The following is a 23126-nucleotide window of genomic DNA, read 5'->3' on the forward strand; positions in this document are numbered from 1 at the left end:
AATTGTGGACTTTACAACCGTGTTATAGAAAACTCTTTTAATTTCCCGACGTTTCGATCTTCATAAGATCATCATCTGGAGCATATACAAATATACAGGACAAGCTGAGTTACATTACATACAGTAAGCTAAAGAAACAATGATTGGATCACAGGTTATTCTACTGGCATGACCTCTAGTGGAAAAAAAAATATTTAGAAACTACATCAAGCTAAATTCTATTTATGATAACATGAATAAACGTTCTTTCTTATAGACAGTTTTCTTTCAGTAACAATGATGTCCTATTTTTAGCATTACAATTATTATTTTTGATTTAGGATCCTGGATTATATATAGTTCTGTTTATAGTTACTCTTAGAGAGGAAGGTTCCGTGGGTCGAATATGTGCCTTCCATATGTTTGGGATTTTTAGACCATCATTATTGTTCAGATTGGGGTGGTTGATAATAATCTCACAGGCTTCTTTAAATTTGCATTCATACCATGTTTTGGTGTGATAGACAACTAGTGCTTTTCCAGTCAATTCTATGTAAAGTGTTCAGGGCATGATCAGAAAGGCCAGCTTCACCATAATTATTATATTTAATGTGTTGTTTATGTTCTTTTTGTCTGATAGGAATTGTGCATCCTGTTTTCCCCTATATATGGTATGTTACAGGTGCAATAAATACAGTATACTCCAGGGTGTGCCAGTGGAGGGAGTGGGTCTTTGGATGAGTTGAGTAAGCTTTTTAATTTTGCAGGAGGTTTAAAGGTGGCTTTGAGGTTGTATTTTTGTAGTATTCTGTTTATTTTATCTGATGTCCCTTTAATGTTAGGAATGGTTATAGTTTTATTGTAGTCTGGTTTGTCTTTGTTTTTTATTGAGATCTTGTAAAGAATTTTGTTAATAGTGTTTTGGCTGTAACCATTTTTTTGAAAGGTATTGCTAATAACTTTAAATTCGTCTTCCGGTGCATGTTTACTGGAGTAGATCTCCAGAGCCCTGTTTTATTGAGTATTAAAGTTTATGTGTATATATTGGCCAGTCTGTGTCGGTTTCCGGTAAACAGTGAAGGAAAGATTGCCAGAAGGAACTGTTTACCGGAAACCGACACATACTGGCCAATATGATCTTCCTTCTGGCAATCTGGGATTCGAACCCGCAGCCTCTTGGCTGGAAAGTGGATACGCTAACTACTCGGCCAACCATGCTGGCAATAGCGGAAGCATACTGCTCTTTTCTTTCTCATTTGAGAAGGCTTGAACCAGACGAATTGCCAAAAGTTTCTGAATAAACAGCATTAATAGTAAATGAAATGCATTTATTAAAAAGATATGTCGGCCTGGCTGGCCGAGTGGTTAGCGTATCCGCTCTCCAGCCAAAAGGCTGCGGGTGCGAATCCCGCCGTGGACACGGATGTTTGTGAAAAATACTAGTGGTGGTCAGCGGTAAATGGCGTAGATGATGAACGTAGTTGAGTGGTGGTGATGGAGAGCTGTGGAGTAGACGCCCTCCCTCGATGAGTCCTTGGACTCCCTGGAGATGCTAGGTAATAATAATAATATACGAGTATAATAGTCTATTCTTATATCCTGATATATTTTGATTTTGAAGTCGATTTGTTGATTACTGAAGTCCTCAAACATATATATATATATATATGCCAATAAGAAAAACTTGGTAAAAATATATAGATTCGAAAAAAGAAATCTCTTAATTATTTTGACATATATGACATATGAAATCACTTAATCATTAAAGACTATAAAATTAAACTTGAACTAACTTCAGCTAGAAGTGCTAAAATCAATATTTTATATATATATATAATGATATTCCGACATGTTTCACTGTCTTTATGGCCCACAGCATCTTCACGAAGATATTTAACACACACACACACACACACAAAAAAAACGTTTCCAAAGCCGTTATTTCTATAAATTGAAAGTTACTGGACTGATATTTTAATCACGTGTATCATTAGGCACTTCATGTGCATTCTGTACATTGTTGCATAAACTCTGAATATAAATACTGGCATAAGAGAGTTCGTTACGTTACCTATACTAATCGGTGAATTTCGTATGTCATGTAGTATATATTGGTTTCTATTAAGTGTTCTGTGTGTGTGAATGATTGTTTAAGGCATCTCAGAAGACGCCTTGAGCAATCTGACAAAAGCCTTATCTTCTAAGTACGGCATAGAGGAAGCTTGCCAATCTACAGTGCAGTGGCGCACTCAGGATTTAATCTTGGAGGGGGTCGAGCACTCATGATTTAATTTTTGGCGGGGGGGGGGAATACACACTACGCATTGTAAACGACATATGACTGAGCATCTGCAGTGATCGCCAATACCCGTGATCTCCTCTGATCCGGCTCGGCCAAACGAAGTAGAGCTCGGTCCGCCTCAGCAGTGCTTAGTTCACCTTGCATTCACAGCGGCAATGATTCCCGAGAGCTATAGGGTATTCCCACCTTATGTGACCGCTAATTCATAAGTAGAAATAGAAGACACGACACGCCACAACATAAATAAAAAAATGAATTTTAGTTAGGAAAAGATTTTTTTAAAAATTTTCTAGTGTTTTCTTTCCTTTTTCTTTTTTTTTTTTGGTGGGGGAAGGGACAGGGCCCCTCCCTGGGTATGCCACTGCTACAGTGTGATGTTTGATACTATAGGGGCCAACATGGTTTTGTTAAAGATCGGTCCTGCCTTAGCAATTTATTAACTTTTTATAATAGAGTGACATCTGAGTTGGACAAGGGGAATGGCTACACAATGCTACTTCTTGATTTTGCTAAGGCTTTTGACAGGATATCCCATGGAATACTCTTCCAAAAATTAGAACAAATGGGGATGGATACTAAACTGGTGATATGTATAAGATAATGGCTCATGGAAAGTGACCGGAAAGTAGTGTATGGAGGAGTAGGGTCCAGGATGAATCAGGTGACCAGTGGTGTGCCTCAGGGCTCTGTGCTTGGGCCATTATTGTTTAATTTGTACATAACTGATATAGGAAATGACTTGAAGAGAGATATTCAGTTGTTTGCTGATGATGCAAAGTTGGGTAGCGCAATAAAAAATCAAGCTAATGTTGAGAATTTGCAGGATGATTTAAATAAGCTGGCAAAATGGGCAAAAGATAGTGGATATCAGTTCAATGTGGAAAAGTGTAAAGTTATGCATTTTGAGATTAAAAGATTACCACATTGATGGAATGGTACTCCAAGAGCTTGATGAGGCTAGGGACTTGGGGTTGTTGGTGCATAGGGAGTTGAAATTCAGAGGGCACATTGCTCAAGATAGCACATAGGATTACTTGGTTATTGAAGAATACACTAACATCCAGAGATAAAGAAGTTATTATTCCTCTTTATAAGGCGTTGATACTTCCACATCTGGATTACTGTGCTCAAGTCTCGTCGCCTGAATTCCTTGGAGATGAGGAAGTGGTGGAGTGGGCTCAGAGGAGAGTGACTAAGTTAGTGAGTGGTGTAAAAAATGCTCTCTACATTGATAGATTTAGAATTTGTGGATTACAGAGGTTGGTTGATAGGCGGAGAAGAGGGGATATGATAGAAACATTTAAATTACTAAAAGGTTTTTATAAGATTGATGCAGGGGAAATATTTCAGTTGTGTGATAGTGATGGAAGAACAAGAGGAAGGTCATCCCTGGAAATTAAGGAAGAATGTGGTTAACAAGGGTGTGACAACTAGATTTTTGCTTGGAGAGCAGTGAATGAATGGAATGCATTGCCTGACTCAGTTGTGAGTGCTTCGTCTCTAAATGAATTCAAGAAGAGGTATGATAGATATTGTTTTGATAGTCTGGGTCTCCCACAATGAGTCTTCTGACTCCATGGAGATACCTGCATAATAATAATGTTCTGCGAGGATATGGGCTACGAGTCCGCTTCTTTCTTCTCTTTTGTTTTCAACATCGTCTGCATGTTTTGTTTTTTTTTATTACGGATCTAATGATTTAAATAGCGATAATTATAGTATGATTAAGTCAAGGGGATAATAAATCTCTCATTATTTTACAGCCGGTTATGAAACTCAGAGATCGAAATCTAAGAGTTCCAAGCCGAAGAAGTCTAAGTTTCCAGTGGGCGAGTCCAAGCGCAAGTCATTACTTGGGTAGTACAACACTATGGCAAATCGTGTCAAAGGTGGAGCAAGATCCGTCACTATCCTTAATATTTTCTCATAATATAAAACGCAGCTCCTAGGAGATGCATTACTGTTTTACATTATGAGGAGAGGTCACTATCCAGACCGGTTTCGACCTTTATTGAGGTCTCATCAGTGAGTAGGTAGACCTGGAATACCAATGTTTAAGTGAACCGAACTTACATATACCCCTACTAACGAATTGCCAGACCGGTGTACCAATATATTATTATTACTACAATAAAGAGCCAAGAGGCTATTTTTTCGGCGGCGTTAATTAAGTTAAGGGGGATAATAAATCCTTCATTATTTTACAGCCATTTACGAAACTCGGAGATCGAAATCTAAGAGTTTCAAGCCAAAGAACTATCGGCGAGTCCAAGCATAAGTCATCACTTGGGTAGTACAAAAAAAAAAAAAAAAAAAAAATAGCCTCTTAGCTCTTTATCGTAATTATAGTATGAGTGAGAATATGAAAGGCTCAAATAAAGAAGCGAGAAAGTAAAAATGATTAGTTTATAATGAGGTACGATAGTGATGAGTTAAGAAGGGCTGTAATAGCAAAAATTCAATGCAGAGGTAATGTGGGGAAAAAATGGTGTAAGTTTTTGTATGTATGGAGTCAATTTGATGGTAGAAAATACTTGCAGAAGAGGGATGGCCTACACTAGAATGGATTTTGCATTAGGTGCCTAGAGAATTTATTTACTGGAATGAGACGTAATGCAGAGACTCAGGGAAACTAGATCATCTCGTGAGAAAGATCGAAGATGTGTGTTATTTCAATAAAATGTGCAGACGTAATAGTGATACGAATGTCAACGAGAATGGTTACGAATCTGTTGAAGGAATGGACTATGCTTTGGGTTCGGACATTGAGTGTGTCTGGGAAGGGAAAAGAAAAAGCTGCCCAATTGGGTCAAGCAGAGTTGATTAAGTATAAGAAAAGCTAGGAGGTAACTTATCATGTCTATACACTATGAGCGTTAGAAACAAAGTAGTTGAGTTTTGTTGCTTTTGTGAATACATCGTGGCCTTTAATTGTTCACATTAGTGAAACCTGGCTGTCAGAATTGGATGTTGTAACCAAAATCGAGTGCAAAGGATCTAGTATTTTTAGAATAATAGAAGAGATAGGTGAGTACGACTAACAATATCAGATGACTTGAGTCCACTCAGAATAGAAACTCATGAATGGAATAATGCCCCATGGCGCAGTGAGTTTGAAGCTATCTGGTGTGAAGTGGAGGCTAACAAAATGAATTATGCAGTGGAGTGTTGCTATAGATCTGATGGTTCATTTGTTGGGGATGAAGAAATGCATTGCCATATTTACCGATGAGTACTAAACTAGTAATTATTGGAGGTGACCTAAATTATCTGGATATTGATTGGGTAGCAGAGAAAACTCGTCATAAGATCAATGGAGAATTTGATCAGCTGTTGTGACAACTTTCCCAAAGTATGTGAAAGAAGCAACTGGCAGACAGAGTTTTAGATTCATCATAGTGTCAGAAGGTGTCTCAGTTGAATCTGTAACTGTTTTGCCACCAATTGATAACTGATAATGCCGCACTAACCTGGCAATTATCCAACTTTATGAATGTTCCAATCAGGACAGGTTACATGCTGAACTATAAATTTGGAAATTATGACCAACTCAGGAGAATACAACCTTTGGTTTAATGACAATAGTTACTGAATGGAAAGGATCAGCACTGCACAGGAAACTTTGAAAAGATGATTAAATGATAGAGCCTCCATAGCTCAGTCGGTATAGACGAAGCCCTTTGGTCGGAAAGACTTGGCTTCGATTCCCGTCCATGACGTGAGGAACCTTTATCTGGTCTCTTTCGACTAAAGGTGAGTATCTAGTCTCATACGGAAGTAAAGGTTTTTTCTCACGGAAAGTCGGGACAAGTCAGCCCCGTGAACACACATGGATCTACAATCAAAACACATACTTAATCCATCATTAGGAGGGCTCAACCCGTCCTAAGGGATGTGGGAAGAAAGGGGGAACACCACACGAAATAAATAAAATGAAATCATGCGGTATCTGAACTTGTCCCTAGAGTTCAAAGAATAAGTAGAATGGGAATGATGTTGATGCACAGTTTTAAGAAAGCAATCCATAAGAAGACGATGATATGCTGTGAAATATATAAAGTGAAGGCCAGAAAAGTTACAAATTGTACGGAAGCTAAGTTGGAGTAAGAAAAGAAATTGGCTGTGCAGGCTAAAGACAATCCAAATAAATTTTATCTTTATGCATCAATTATAAGACAGAATGATGCAGAAGAACTACTGAATACAGACGGCACCCTTGTATCAGAAGAAACAGTTCAAATAATGAGTGCTCACTTCGCCATGATATATCAACCTGGTGTATGTGACATTGTGCACAGTGTTACAGCGACAGTGGATGAAGAGTAGAGTTGCTCGAGAAGAAGTTCTAGAGCTGTTGCATATTATGAATAAGAATTCGGCAATAGCGATAGATGAGATATCAGCATGTGTGCTAAAGGCATGTTTAACCTAACTGGCTAGGCTTGAAATGTTTGTATAATAAGTCTCAGCTCGAAAAATCCCACAGGGATGGAAAGAATGTGTGATAATCCCATTGCACAAGAGTGAAGACATGTCTAACTATTGACCTGTCCGTATTTTTGAAGTGATTGTGAAACTTTTAGAGACGTTAGTAAGAACTTGCATATAAAGTTAAGTAGAAAAAAAAAGCAATATTTTAAAAGGAACATTACGGATTTACTAATTCTGAGCAATGTGCTTATATTTTATAACGTTACAGTCGAGGTGGATAAAGAGAATGGATACACTCTGATACTGTTAGACTTTGCTAAGGCATTTGATAGGATGCCACATGAAAGGCTGTTGCATGAATTGAAGAATATGGGATTGAAATGTAAATTATTGGCTTGGATAATTGGATGGCTGCATATGGTATCAGAAAATGGTATATGAGTGTGCAAATTCTGTCTGATTTAAGGTGACCAGTGGTGTACCCCCGAGAACGGTACTTTGACCACTGCTGTTTTTTATATATCCACAGGTATATTAATGATGTTTTGAAAGACCTGACAGGAAAACTTCAATTGTTTGCTGATGGTGCAAAGATAGGTAGGGCAATCAGAGATGCTACTGAAATACAGCATTTACAGAGTGATTTGAATAGAGTGTGGGTAAAACGATAATGACTATCAATTCAATGTTAGTAAGTGTAAAGTTATGTACATTGGCGTGATGAGATATCCAGCGGCATAGTATATTGGTGGGATTATGCTTGGAGTTATAGTGGACAGAAATTTGAAGTTCGAGCATTACATAACAAAAATTGCAAGTTCAACCAAGAGGATAATTCCCATGCAATGAACATTGACATGTAAATATATGGAAGTCATTTTCCCTCTTTAAAAGGCCTTGGTACGACTGCGCCTGGACTACTTATGCTCTTACACTGGTGTCCAAAACCTAAGGACGAATGAATCAGCTTGTAACAATTTGTATAACTGACGATTTTGGGTAGAAAGCATGTACGCATTAAAATTTTTGAATCGTGTGCAAAGGGGTTGCACAGTAGCACTGAAACAGGGCAAAAGGCTGTGCTAAGCGAATTGTTGAAGGAAGCTCTTTTCGTGAAGGAATAAACATGTAAACTTGGATGTCTTGCTATGTCGCTAGACATCATCTAATCATTTCACACAAGGAAGAATTCTCGGAATGCTTGAAGAAGACTGTAGAATTGCAGAGAATTGGGAATCTCACATAGTGTTGTATGTTTAGCCTGCCCAGATGTTTGCTAAGAGGTCACCCATACTCTACCACAGTGCATGAATGCAGATTTTTGATTATAACAGCAAAATGTAATTAATGCCCCATGGCAGGTCAGCTTGCAAGTCGGATCCATTCAAGCATAGGTACGTGGATATCTCAACAAACTGTGCTAAGACGTCTGCGACAATTCACCAATGGGTTAATGTACTCTTTACAGATGAGAGTCGTATTAGTCTTTCCTCTGATTCTAGACACTTGATCTGGTGTGAAGGTGGTAGTACTGTTTACCATCGCAAGAATGTTCTTGAAAGAAATAGATTCAGTGGTGCTCGGGTCATGGTGTGGGAAGGCATTATGCTTAATGGACACACTGAGCTACAAATGCTGGTAAAAGGGGCTATGATGGGTGAAAAATATTGAAATGAAGTTCAATGTGATGCTTGATTGTTCCATGGTGCTGCAGGTGAAGAATTCGTTTTTATGGATGACAGTGCCACACTGCATCATACACGAGCAGTGGAGATACTTCTGAAGACCAAGGATATTAATTGAATTGAGTGGCAAGCACGTTCTACAGATCTCAACCCCATAGAACATGTTTGGGATGCATTCTGCTCAAAATTCCCCTCTAAAAACAAGGCCTTATCCTTGCTCTGAAGGAAGAGTGGGCCAATTTGCCTCAAGAACTCCTGAACCACTTGATTCTAAGCATGGTACGGCATTGTGAGAGTTGCATCACAGTTCAGGGCGGACATTTTCCATATTGAAATCTCTCTCTCTGCATAGGTTTCTCTAAGCACTGTACATTAATTCGCTAACTGCATATTTCGGAAATTTGTAACTTTTGCTATTGCAATTTAATTTGTACAAAATTTATAACATATTTTTGTGTAATATAATTTATTAGTATGCTGGAAATAAATTTATGTCTACATTTGGTTGTAGTTATGAATTTTTTATTTTTTTTTCATATACAGGTAAAAATGTAGTTTGTCCTTAGCTTTTACACACTATTGTATTTGGTCTCCTTAGTTCGAACGGGATAAAGCTGTAGAATGGGTGCAAATAAGAGTTACAAAGATGATATTGGGATTATGGTATGTAGATCATGAGGAGAGGTTGAGAGTATGTGGGCTGCACACGCTCTCAACAATTTCAGTGTGTTGTCCCTTATCATACTAGAAAGAGGGGTGTCAACTTTTGAGAGGATGTTATAGAATATTGGTTGATAAACTTTTTAATTATATGGAGGATGAGAGAGACAAGAGGGGTATCTGTAGCAATTAAGTTTTTATGTGTTTAAGAAAGAGGGGGTGAGATATAGATTTTTCTCTCAAACTAATAATAATGGAAGTGCCTGCTAATTTCTGCTCATGACACAAACTAGTCATTACTAACACCATGTTCCAGGATAAAGATGTGCACCTCTTCGCTAGTTCAGGACACATTTCTATACGTTTGGTAATCACTTCATACTCTGCTGTATATATACAGTGTTATTTTAATTTTAAATATATACAGTCAAAACATAATGAGCACCATACCTAGTAAAGCGTTAGGCCTCCTTTGTCTGAAATACCGCTTTCATCCCCTCTTGTTTGTCTTCACTAGACCACAAGTGTCCTGAGGTCTTCCAGACCAACTAGACCAGAGGTCAGTGACCGAAAAAGTCACTGGCGTCGAACACCAGCGGAGGCGGTGTTCGACTTGATCTCACATATATCCTTTGGGATTCAAATCAGGAGAATTAAGCAACCAGGAGGGCACACCGAATAATTGGATATGCTCTTCGAACTTGTTTCCAAAATGCAAGAAATCATAACTGTCTCCTGCCAGCCTTGTCGGCCAGAAACAGGCTCGTGAATGTGTGTCACACATACACAGTGAAATCACAAGATTTTCCAGCAGTATGGACTCTACAACCAACAAAACGCAAAAGCAGCAGCTGATATAAATGTTTTTACCTACTTTTTAAAAAAAAATTACTTACTGATAGAAATAATATTCATATAGGTATTTAATTTTCAATATATGGAATGAAAATTGACCTTGTAAGGGGGTTATAATAATGGTGCTTCTCCTGTAATTCAACATATGGGCTCAAAATTTAAGTTACTGATTTATTATATTACAAAGAGCATCCGGAGTATTCTTTTTATGCTCATTTATTGGTTCTTCACCTTCAGCATCCCCCCCCCCCAAAAAAAAAATCTTGTACTGTTTCAGCTTAATTATCTATTTCTGTACTAAATAATATGCTGACCCTGCCTTTAAAAAATCATACTCTAATATCATAAATTTTAAATTAACCAAACGTAATTTTTAGCCTATAGATTGGATATAAGAGGAATCTGTATTATGATAAAAGCTTGCTATTATCTGGAACTACATGAAAATTTCAGAATATCCTAAATATTATATTATATTAATATTATCGTTCTTGTGGTTACAGATGCTGTCTGTCTTGAATTACTTCATGATGAAAACATTATCTCTTGGTCATTGCTTCTACTATTATTTTGTGACCTCAAGACACAGGAAAGCAGTTTGGCTCATAACTGTTCTAGTGATTGGCTGTTTCTACTTTCTACATTATTCTAGAGGAATCAAAATGATTTATAAAAGAAATGTAATCAACAAAGATTCTCATCGTTTACTAGTTGGATCATCTCCCTTGTCCACAGATACCCAGCCCCAAGCTACAAAACCTTTTATATTAAGTACCAATTTTTTAGCATACAATAGCACACAAAATAAAGGTGAAACCCAGAAAATATATGTTCCACGCATGCATCTTGTTCACTTTGATTTGAAAGGAGCACCACTAAAAATAGATTACTATAAACAGATATTTCCTATCATAAGAAACGCTGGTGCAACAGGTATATTAATGGAGTATGAAGATATGTTTCCATACCATGGCAAACTTGAGTTCATTGCTGCAAAAAACGCTTATTCCATTACAGATATACAACATATAATTTCTTTAGCTAGACTGAATGCTTTGGAAGTTATCCCACTGGTGCAAACATTTGGACACCTTGAATATGTATTGAAACATCAGGAATTCCGTCATCTCCGTGAAGATGATGCATCTCCACAGTCAATATGTCCAACTCTGAATGAATCATTTTTTGTAATAAAAACCATTATTGACCAAGTGATGGCCTTACACCCCAATTCAACATGGGTTCATATTGGAAGTGACGAGGTTTATCAGCTGGGTTTGTGCAAGAGATGCAAGAAGTATGATAAAGATGCCTTGTTTCTCTCTCATGTCGCTAAAGTTGCTGGATATGTTCGAACATGTCAAGCAATACCAATTATTTGGGATGATATGTTGCGACACATTCCACTAGAATTATTAAAGCAGTACAACATTGGATCATTAGTTGAGCTTATGGTTTGGGCCTATACCACAGATGTATTAACATATATATCAGACAAAACATGGAAGAAATACACAGAAATATTCCCTTCTTTGTGGGCTGCCAGTGCTTTTAAAGGGGCATTTGGTCCAGCACTGATTGTACCTCCAATTAAATACCATGCAGAAAACCACCTCTCTTGGCTGCAAGTAATGGCTCAAGTAGAAAATGTTACGCATTCTTTTTTCTTTCAAGGTATTGCTCTTACGGGATGGCAACGATATGATCATATGGCAACACTTTGTGAATTACTTCCTGCTGGATTCCCTTCTCTTATACTTAACCTTTTAATTGTAACAAATGGTTTCTTCAGTCAAAACTTTCTATCCAATTTTCGCCACCTTTTACAATGTTCAGGTTTACCACCAAAAGAATTTAACTTAAACAATGACCTCTATTTATACAGAGCTGCAGGCGTGTGTTTCTTTCCTGGTTCAAAAGTATTTCGTCTAACTGAAAACTACCGCTTTACAATAAAAAAGCTAAGAGATTATCTAAGAAGTGCCGAAAGTGGCTGGCTTTCTGAATACAGCAGTCGTCATAACTTTTCTAGTCCTATGCGTATCAACGAATTCACCTATAATTTTCAGCACTATAATTCATCGCTTATATCATTAGTTAGAGCAGCTATTATGGCTCTACAAGAGGTATATGATGACTTTACTGTGAATGAGTGGATAGAGTTTAACATTTATCCTTATATTCAACAAATGAAACAAGTGTGGCTAAAGGCAGGTAGACTTAAAAAATTCAGAGTATGGCCTAACAGACCTTTAAAAATGTCGATTGATGTGATAAATTATTTAAAGTATATTGACAGGAAATAGCATGTCATATTTGAGCATCATCGATTACATATCGATGATTTGCCCTTTAAAAGGGCAAATCATCGATATGTAATCCTGCGACTGAAATACATGCCTTCATCAGCAATTATTGTTTTAATATTCATCCATGAAATTAAGACGGATAGCACAGGTAATCAATATGTGATATCACAGACTGAAATTTGTTTTGTACATGTTTGCCACAAAGTGGACAGGAATTTGAGCTGTGTTGTTAAAACATCAGCCTGATGTTTATTTCATGCCTGGGCATTTCACATTATGTTGTGAAGGGCTATTTACTGCTTATTAGGATGGCATGGCTACTTTCCTGAGTTGACATAAAAGAATGTTTGAAAGACAAAAATTAGAAGTGATCTTTTAAAAAAAATATAAGTTAAAGTTAATTTAGTTAAATGTTATCTGCTTTCGTTATCACATTATAGTGGTCTAGCTTTGTAATGATATGTTTAATTTTGTTATGCAGGATACAAAGATGTTCTTCACTAAAATACAGAATACCTAAAGAATCAAAAAATAAAACGATGTTCTTGGCAGAAATTGATTACTATTAAGTACCAATAAACAAAAATATTTCATTTAAGGATCAATACATTATTAACAAAAAACGGAACCACGACAGAAAACCAATATTTAAATTAGTTTTCTGTCGTGGTTCCAATATTTAAATTTGTTCCCTATAAGCAGTGCATTTGCACAGCCATTCTATATTCTATCTGCCTATAAAACAATGCTTTAACGAAGCATGTCAACTGTCAACATTACTGGCCTAAAGGGTGAAGCAGATGCTTTTCATATTCCCCTCTATCTGATTTGGAAAACTGTTAGCGAAAAAGATTTATGAGCCTGTAGCTTGGCCTGAGGATTAGTCATTGGAGTTTTTGGTTTAAAATAGCTTTTGTACCTCCATATAAAAGAAAGCAAAGAAATATAAAGAAAGCAAAGTACTGTGTAAAACTAGCTAAATGAAAGTTATGGAAAGACTTGGGTAAGAATATCTGTAGCTCAATTGGAAGAATAACGGTACATTGTGCCCTTTGATTGGAAAAAGGCCTAAGTTCGATTCTTGTCATGATAAGAGGAATCTTTATATGGGTTTTTTCAGTTGAAGGTGAGTTAGCCAATCTCATACAAGGGCAGCAGGTTTTTTCTCCCGTAAAAAACCAGAAACTCAGTTTTTTTTATCCCACATACAGACAAATCGGCCTTGAGAACATATACAATTTACAGACAAAAAAATACTGGTGGTGGTGGTGGTAGTGGGCAGTAGATGACAATGGTAGTTGCAGTTTGCTGTAGTTGGTGGATTAAGTGGTGAAGACGGAGAGTTGTAGAGTATGTGCCTTCCCTGAGTCTTTTTACTGCTTAGATATGTCACGTAATAAAAAGAATGATAAAATATCTGAAAAGTTGCAGGAGGCTACTGAAAATAACTTAAAACAGCAACCAAGAGCACTGTAAAAGGAATCAGATGATAAAGGTGACATGTAAACTAAAGATAATGATGACTGATTCAAGAGTGCTAAACGAAACAAGCAGTGGCAGAACGGTGGGAGAAAATTAAGAGGAAGCAATCAGGAGTATATATTATACTTGAGGTAAAAAAGCATGAAAATCCTGAAATGTGAAAAAGCAGCCAGAGTAGATAATATCTGACTAGAAATGCTCAAGTATGGTAATATAAAAATTTTATACTGGCTGCATAACAACTCTACTAAAGTCAAATTCCCAATGACTGGAGTAGGGTTGTCGGTAGTACCCATCTATAAAAAGGAAACAAACAGTGCAAGAATATCCCTACTGAGTTCGAGGTAAGATATAAGGAACCATACTTGAGAAGAGGCTAAGAAAAATGGTGCAAGAGAAACTAGGAGAAGAACAAGCCGGATTCAAGCCAAATAGTTGTCAGGATCAGATTTTCACTTTAATACAAACAGTTAAGAAATGGAAATAAAACAAGGATACTCTAAGCTTTGTAGATTTAGAAAAGGCAAATGACAAATGCTAAATGAAAACATGTTTAAAACTGCAATTATATGGTGTAGAATGAACAGATGGTATCAGTGTTAGAATCATATTAAAATGAAAATATTGGAAATGAATAGGAGATATCCAGAGGAAGACCCAGGTGTAAGCACATTGATGTAGTCAGAAATGCTTTAAAATATTGATAATAAGATCTGATAATATTGAGGCCTGACAGATAATAGACTAATACAAAGGAAAATTGTCAGTAAGTAGTATGGTAATGTAACCTTTTCATGTAGTACTATCCTCCAACCTCTTGAAGGTACATATTACAAATTTGATGATGATGAATTATAAATGAAACAGAGACAACATATTGCTCTGTATAATGTCTTATTTTTGCCATGTAATTGCAATGTTTTGACGAGTTGTTTCAGCTGCATGTCTTAAAGTAAAAAATTTGATCCTGATAAACACTGTTTGGTGTAAAGCCAGCTTGTTGTTCTTCCAAGTTTTCCTTCTACAGTTTTTTCTTAGCCTCTTCCCACATATGCCGACATAAATCTTACTCAGGAACAATAGTACTCATTTCCCTTTTTTACAAATGAATACTATTAGAGCTATATTCCAATCATCTGGGATTCAATCTTCTCAACTTCTCTTAATTACACACTGCAGCTACTGTAATACTATTATACCTCCACATTTGAGCATTTTTGGTTGGATATCATCTCTAGCTGCTTTACCACATTTCTGATGTCCTTTTCTACCTTGCATATTGATATGTACTCCTTGTTTCGTTTCATTCTTCTTGAATATTTTCTAATGCTGTTCTGTCACTACTTATTTCATTTAACAATCTTTCCAAGTAGTTACTCCAGACTCTAAAATATCGTTATCTTAATTTTTATGTCTTTATCATCCTTTTACAGTACTCTTTCCTTATTTCTATCATTTCTATGAGTCTTCAACAGCTCCAGAGCATTTTTCCACCTTCACAATATTTATCTTTTGTATTCTCACAATGACTTTTGTTTAGATACTTTTACTTACAGATTGCCCCCCCCCCCCCCCAGACACCAGCTGACTTACTTGCTAATTTGATTTTCTTTTTCAAGACTTCAGTTTGATTTCTTGTTTTCCAGGGCTGCCACTTGAACTTTTTGAATTCACGAAGTCTGAATTTTTCATCTTTGCAAACAATTTTACCCAGCCTCTGGCTGAATCAATCACTGTTTACTTCAGATTTTGCCATTGAATCTTCAAGATTTGTAGTTTTAAGTCTACACCTCAAGACTGAAAGCTAATTAATTTTGATTATTTTTAAAAAATTTTCAACACATTTTCCTTTTCAGTGTGATATTGATTTTTATTCTGCTTTTGGTGATCACTTACTATTTCAAATCCCTTCTATACTCTTGTATAAATTATCAAAAAAAAAAAGTACATCTTGGCTCAAAGAAATTACCAAAAAAACTGAAACCTTACCATGTCAAACCACCCCTGATATATGGGGTCCCTAAAATTCACAAATCTAATAATCCCCCTTCATCACACGCAGTACAGAAAGCCCAACCTACAAACTGGCCAAATATTTATAATAAATTTAGTTTAATCCTTTATCCAAGTGTGAGCAAACAGAGTTTGCACCTGAAAATATCTTCAGGACTACCTTACTGGGGTAAGGCAGTACAACACTGGGCAACTCGTAGCAAAGGTGGACCAAGCTAACAACACTCCTATCCCAGTATCTCCTATAATGCAAAACACATCTCCTTGCGGGTATGTATAATGTTATGCATTAAGAGATTGGCCACTACCCAGACTAGTTTCGACCTTTATTGAGATCTCTTCAGTGGGAGCCAAGCCCAGAGGTGGAGATACCAGGCAGAAGCAATAGCGAGGTCATCTTTACCTATAGGAGTTGCCAAAAGGTGTGCCACCTTTTTTTTTTATCCAAATCACTTTCCTTACAGGCAACTCTCCCATATCTATTAAAACTCTCTACACTCCAAAACATTAATAAAAAAGTTAACCTTGACAGATTCTGACCAGTTTTAATATTACTTCACTATTTCCTAATGTACTTCTGACAGATTGCATTGACCTCATTAAGCCACACTTCTCCCTGACATAATTGAATTATTCAGCTTGACCATATATGCAGATTATTTCTTATGGAAAAGAGAAAAATATACAAACAGCTGGATGGGACTGCAGTGGGTTCTCCTCTTTCCCCCTGCTTCTAGTTAACTTATTTATGAACATTTTGAACACGAAGCACTCATCATAGATACATTTAACCAATAGTTTGCTGATGATGTGTTTGCTGTTTGGTCTCAAGGTCCAGACCCATTAGATACATCTGAACTGTCAGCATCCTCAAATAAACTTCACCATTGAAAAATAAAGTAACAATTGTCTCCCCTTTCTAGATACACTAGTAGCAAGATTTCCTAATGGCTCTTTATCCTTCTCTATTTATAGAAAACTCATTCATTCAGGAACATATTTAAATAAAAAGTCACTCCACCTACCCTTTTCAAAAGTATGGCATCTTCAAAACACTTACTCACTGAGCCAGGGCTATTTGTTCAAATGACACAGTCCTTGAAAGTGAGCTCATGGGCCTTTGCAACACCTTTTTAGAAAATGGCTACAGCCCATATAAAAGATAAATACTGCAGGTACCCCCAAATCCCTCCTACATCCAACACACAGGATCACAGCAAAACCATTCCCATCCTATATGTTAAAGGTACATAAGGAAAAAAATAGCCCAAGTTTTCTGCAAATATGATCTCCATGCCACTTTCAAACCTTTCGTTCAGCTAGCTACCTTTGTCCCTTCTAAAGATCAACTGCATCCTCTTGAAGATCCTGGAGTGTATAAAGTTTCTTGTGCCTAAAGCTTAGCCTACTTTGGACAAGCATGCCTTGAAGGACACAAAAATCACATCCATGATCATCTGTATAGCAAGTTGGGATTGGCAGACCATGCTCGAGATACTCCTACTCATAGGATTAGATGGAGGAAAGCATCTATATTACATAGAAATCGTTATAGGTCTGAGAGACTATTTTTAGAATCAGCACTAGCTATGAAGCACTCTCCCAACCTCAAATAAGTATGGTTGCATTAATTTGCCAAAGATCTGAAATCATCATTTTGAGACATGATAGCCTGACTTCTTCAAATTAACGCAGAGAGGATGCCAAGTAAGATCATTAGTCCAGTTTCAGTAATGGAATATGGAACTGTTTTCCATATTTATTTAGTTCAGTTCTGTGTGTTTGTCACAGGAAAAATAAGGGCATTTTTCCTCTTTGGGTGTTGTTTATACTGTTATTATTATGAATAAGAACGAAAGTTCTTTTGGAACATTCTATAGTCTTAACATCCTGATCCGAACTTCCATTGTTTAGGCATATCAGATCTCTTAAGAGAAATCAGTTTATCCAAGTTTAACCTTAATCCCAGATAATAAAAGTGTTCTTCTATATCTTTGTCAAAGAAATCAGGTAGCAAAAGATCCATATCAAGTAATTTTGGTACATCCTTATTTTATAATGTATGTTGCATCTTGTATCTTTTGTTATGTGGTGTTATCTAGTGTGGATCTTTTGCTTTTTTGATAACAAGTGGCAATATAACTAATGTTGCCACAGAGAAATCTACAAAAACATATTAATCATTCATTTTTGATTTGTATATTTTGAAATATTTATTGAAAATATAAGATTATTATCTGACCTCCATGAAGTCAAAGGACTCATTGCAGGAGGTCTATACTCTCTCATGCAAAAAGATTATTGAACCATACCCATTCTCAGTTTCCACATTCACAACACTTTCAGTCAATGCATTCCACTCACCAATCAAAGAACTTGCTTCTCACTCTCCTGTTCACATCCTCCTTTATACAACTTCCAGGGATGGCCTCTAGTTCTACCTTTGCCTCTCTCTACTCTATGAAAATCTCCTCCACATTAATCTGGTAACAACCCCTCACCAACTTATATGTCTAAATTATAACCCCTCTTCTATTCACAAGGTTCTGCAAGTTGCATTCCCCCCTCCCCCACTCTCTCTCTCTCCTCATATCTGACATTTCATAGATCTAACACTAACTTAGTAAACCATTTCTGGACTGTCTCCAATACATTCCCCTCAAAACCAGACAACCAAATCTGTGCACAGTATATGCAGCCTGATCAGTGGAACCATGACTTCTTTGCTTCTTTATTTCAATCTCCTCCTCATTATTGCCATAATCGTTGGGATGTTCTAACAATTTTAGCTATGTGATTTCCTAGCCAGTTTTTTCACTTGGTTTATACTATAAATTAAAGATGCCAAAAAATTATATTATTGGTTTAATCTTTTATCCAAGTGTAAGCAAACAAAAAATGTTATTCTAAAGGTGGGCTCAATTATAACTTTATATGGATAAAATTGTAAAACAACAAAGCTTTTTATTTCTCTTTGAGTAATGGTATTTTATAACTGTGTGTCACACTGGAAATAAAATGTGCAAAATAATAATTTTAAATATAAAATAAATAAATAAATAAATGTTGTACACATTTCCAAATATCCTATTTCAGTATCAGAGTATATTTATCAAATGTAACATACAACAGAGAAATTTAAGAAAAAGTTTAATAGATCTACATTAGATTTCCTAAAACTATTTTACATCTGTATTTATGCAAACAGCTCTTTTCATAAAACAGAAATGCAGAGTTACGTAACACAAAGAAATAAATATAAGAATATTTAAATATATCAACATGTTTTGAAATGATAAAATACAGAGCGGTTTTCTTTGCTGTTTATTGGCAATTTATATCCTGTTTTTTTGGCTCCAAGGTATGCTGCACCTAAAGCAGAGGACTTGGTTAAGCGGAACAGAGTGAATTCCTGAAGTTTATGGTCCAGTGCAGCATGAAATCCTAAATCAACCAAAAGTGTACACACACACACACATATATATATATATATGGAGTAAAACCAGGTTTAAAATAACTTGGTTAACTTGTAATTATAAATTTATCTATATAATTATATTTACTAAAATAAAGAGCCAAAAGGCTACACATCAGCAAATTTATAAAAATTAAGTGGATATTAAATCCAGCATTATTTCAAAGCCGAATATAGAAAGTATTAAAGTTTCGTATGAAATTTGACCAGAGAGCTTACGGGAATACATTTGCCGATATTTTACGAGTTGTCCTAGCTGGACTTACAGGTGAGATGATCGCTGCCCAAGCGTCCATATATTCCCCTCCTATTGGTCCATTTTGAAAAGGTTTCACTAGCCTGACAGCAGTTTCAAACTGGTTGGTTTTCATCAGAGACCAGGCACTGTTTAAGTAAAGGCCTCTCTAAAAATTAAGCAACCCCCCTCCCCCAGACCACTCCCTATGAGTGACTAAAGGATCATCCAACTCAGCATTGGTTCCACTGAGTGATAGGCTCACCCTACCACTGAGCTTGGGATGCTCTATTCCAAGGAAAAGCATCCACTGACAAAGCCCCACATGGGCCACGGCAGAAAATAATTTCCCCCAGAAACTCAAATTGCTCTCTCAAGGCAAACCCCCAACATCTAAGCCCCCCCCCCCCATCACTGGGAGTGAAATTCTAGAAGAAACCTTAAGAGAGCAAAACCTCTCAGTACTAAGTAACTTGAAACATCAGCGAGGTGTATTTTTCATAAGCAAACTCTCAGTTGGTGCGTAAAAGTATTTACTAAAATAGAGCCAAAAGGCTTCACTTCGGATGCAAATTTATAAAAATTAAGTGGATATTAAATCCATCATTATTTCATTATTATATTTCAAAGTATAAAAGTTTTGTATGAAATTTGACCAGAGAGCTTATGGAAATACATTTGTCGATATTAATAAGAGAGGGATATATGGATGCTTGGGCAGCGATCATCTCTCCTATAAGGTCCGGCTAGGGCAACTCGTAAATATTGGCTTTGAAATAATGCTGGATTTAATATCCACTTACATTTTATAAACATATAATTATATTGTATAGTTGTCAAAACTCATGAACAAAACAACAGACAGGACACACATATATAAATTACCTTACCTTAGCTTTGGTTTTTTTCAATGTTAATGAAAAAAATCTATAACAACAATTGCAATTTTCAACTGTTTACTAATAAATAACTTTATATACACAAACAGTTACTGATATAGAATACTTTGAAAGAAGTCAACATTAATTCTGTCTAATCCAATTCCTAGTGATTTAGTTGTTAGATCTTCTGTCATTTCTTTTAAATCTTTCATATTGTTTGCAATAATAAGAATATCATCAGCAAATCTTAGGTTATTTAATTTAATCTCATTAATACTGACTCCTTTATTGGACCATTCTCTCCAATAAAGCTTCTATTTCACACCAGATTTGCTTTCAATAAACTGCCATTCACATGCCTGTTTCCTATTCTTTTTAACTACAATTCATCTGCTATCATCAGCAGTAGTACTACCTTCCTCTCCCATCCTGTCTTCAATTTTTCTTAAAAATACTATCTCCCTCTCCCATATTCTTTCCCTATAACATAATCTCCTGTCAGCTAAGTCTCACTTAGCTGACAGTAGATTATAACTTTTGGCAAAGTTGCATTAACCAATGCAAAAAACTTCCCTCTTATTCCTGACACTCCTGGCATTAGAATATATAAACTGTATAGCATCTCCTTGGGAACCTTTGTAGCTTAGCTGATTTCAACAGAGCCCTTTGGTTGGAAAGACTGAGGTGGGTTTGAATCTCAGCTACGACATGAGGGACACACCTTTATCAGAGCTATTCAATTAAAGGTGAGTTAGCCAGTCGCATACACAGGTAGAGGATCCCCCCCCCCCCACACACACACTACTGAAAACTTGGATTTTTTGTCCCTCAAAGGAGGCAAACCAGCACTATGAACACACATATCTATAGACATAAAATACTCACCCTTAGGGGGATGCAGCAGAACTAACAAGCTGGATGCATTAATTGTCTATAATCCCAACTCATCTTGCATGGATGAAAATTGGATGGATTGTATCCCTTTAGTAGTAATAAAAAGTAATTGCTTTTTATTACTACTTCATTCATGGCAGTGAGTGCCTACTCTCATCCACCCTAATAGCTTTGTTTTTTTTTTTTAACTTTGCACTTCCACACTCTCAATGAACAAAGCTCTCTACAGATACCCAACTAAGAATCCATTTCAGTTCATTCCATTAGCATTATATGAGTCTTTCTGTCCATCAAATTCAGTTCACAAGTCTAAACTTCACATCATTCCTTCTGCACAACTTCTACATTCATCCACTGCACTCCTTCTTAATTCATCTTTATTATAGTGTAGCAACAGACTTACAATTCACCCACTCCACTTTTTTTCCGGGTTTCTTCCAATCACTTTTATATATCTTCTCTCATACAATATTTTTTACCTTTCAAGTCAACAGTGCTAGCTAAAAGAGTTCTTTCACCTTATCTTTTTTTTTTTTTTTTTGCAAACTGATAGCTTCACAAATATTATTAATTTTTCACCACATGGACCATAAAATAGAATGAAAAATGGATTCAAACAGCAGTTTCTGGATAAACCAAGTGAAACCATAAAACAAATGAAGGAATTTTACAATCCCTGAATATAAAATCAATTTACTATATAAGTAAATATAAACAAAAATGGTTAGAACATCTAAATTAAATGGACAACAGCCGACTGCCAAAAATACTATAAAGTAAATGGGAGAATTGGAAGACCAAGAAAGGTCTTCCAATTCTCCCATTGGAAGTGATAGCACGAGACCAGAACAGGCCACTTGCTTTAATATCCATGACAAGAAGAAAAAGACTCACTCCACACAACTGCCAATTGCTCTCAAAACACTTGCTACATTCGCTTACACAAATCACTCAATTGTTGCAATAAAGACATTTCACATATATTGCATTGAACAGATCTAACATATTCACCTCACTAAACAAATGTCTTGGCTGCCATATAACGACAATATCTACTTTAATACAAATATATAATCTTTTCTTAAATCTAAATTGACACGATCTATCATACACCCACATAAAACAAAAAGCTACACTAAATTAACTGATTATTTAAATTAAGATTAAAATTAAAATTTGAAAAAATTACTTAACTTTCAGGTGTTCTGAACACACATCCTTTCTTATTTAGCCTTGAACCTTGAAATATCTTTGACACTTTTGGCTTTCTGAAGGATGATATGGCGGTTTTGACAATCAGAGACCTTACATATTGACCCTGCTCAGTGGTGCACCCAGAGGGGGGGTCCCCTTGCCCCCCCCCCCAAAGAAAAAGGAAAAAAATACTAGAAAATTTTCCCAAAAATCTTTTCCTAATTAATAAAATTCCTTTTTTTTTTAAAATTATGTTGTGTCGTGTCTTCTATTTCTATACTACTTATGAATTAGCAATCATTGCAAGTGCTCAGTCATAGGTCGTACGTGATGTGTAGTGTGTATTCTCAAATCATCTACTCAATTCGGCCCCTCCATCCCCAAGATTAAACCCTGAGTGCTCTACTGATCCTGCCCATGAGAAATCACAAGACAATGAGCAAGTGCCCAGATCCAAAAACTTTGTTTTCCCCAAAGTCAGATATGGGCACTTGCTCATTGTCTTGTGATTTCTCTTCCCATAAATCCTGGCAAGATAGAGAAAGAAACATTCTAACATTTTTTGGTCTTCATATTTTTAATAATATGTCAGCCCAATGACCAACAGCAGCTAGCTTTGACTAGCAAGAGATCAGTAGTTCCAATAGCAGTTATCAGCAATGCATCTGTTTTATTGGCTGAATATAGCACTCGCCTTTCATTGTCAGTAATTCACCTGCAGAAATTCAGCC

At 36.3% G+C, this 23126-nt stretch overlaps 2 protein-coding genes across 12 annotated transcripts in view; one reads left to right on the forward strand and one right to left on the reverse strand.

Moving 5' to 3' along the window:
* The window catches only part of LOC150106293 (hexosaminidase D-like), a 176766-nt gene extending 163033 nt beyond the window's left edge, over nt 1-13733 (forward strand). For all 4 annotated transcript variants that reach the window (XM_090392314.1, XM_090392312.1, XM_090392313.1 and 1 more), the window contains one exon: nt 10416-13733. In XM_090392314.1, coding sequence (XP_090248440.1) covers nt 10416-12218 — 1803 coding nt within the window. In that variant the 3' untranslated portion in view covers nt 12219-13733. The remainder of the gene's footprint in view (nt 1-10415) is intronic.
* A 5116-nt stretch (nt 13734-18849) lies between these two features.
* The window catches only part of LOC150106294 (N-acetyl-D-glucosamine kinase-like), a 285728-nt gene continuing 281451 nt past the window's right edge, over nt 18850-23126 (reverse strand). For all 8 annotated transcript variants that reach the window (XM_090392325.1, XM_090392323.1, XM_090392318.1 and 5 more), the window contains one exon: nt 18850-19160. In XM_090392325.1, coding sequence (XP_090248451.1) covers nt 18994-19160 — 167 coding nt within the window. In that variant the 3' untranslated portion in view covers nt 18850-18993. The remainder of the gene's footprint in view (nt 19161-23126) is intronic.

The sequence above is a fragment of the Typopeltis vanoorti genome, chromosome 5 (genome assembly GCF_054136105.1).
Source record: "Typopeltis vanoorti isolate ZY-2024b chromosome 5, IOZ_Tvanoo_1.0, whole genome shotgun sequence".
Classification (NCBI taxonomy): Eukaryota; Metazoa; Arthropoda; class Arachnida; order Uropygi; family Thelyphonidae; genus Typopeltis; species Typopeltis vanoorti.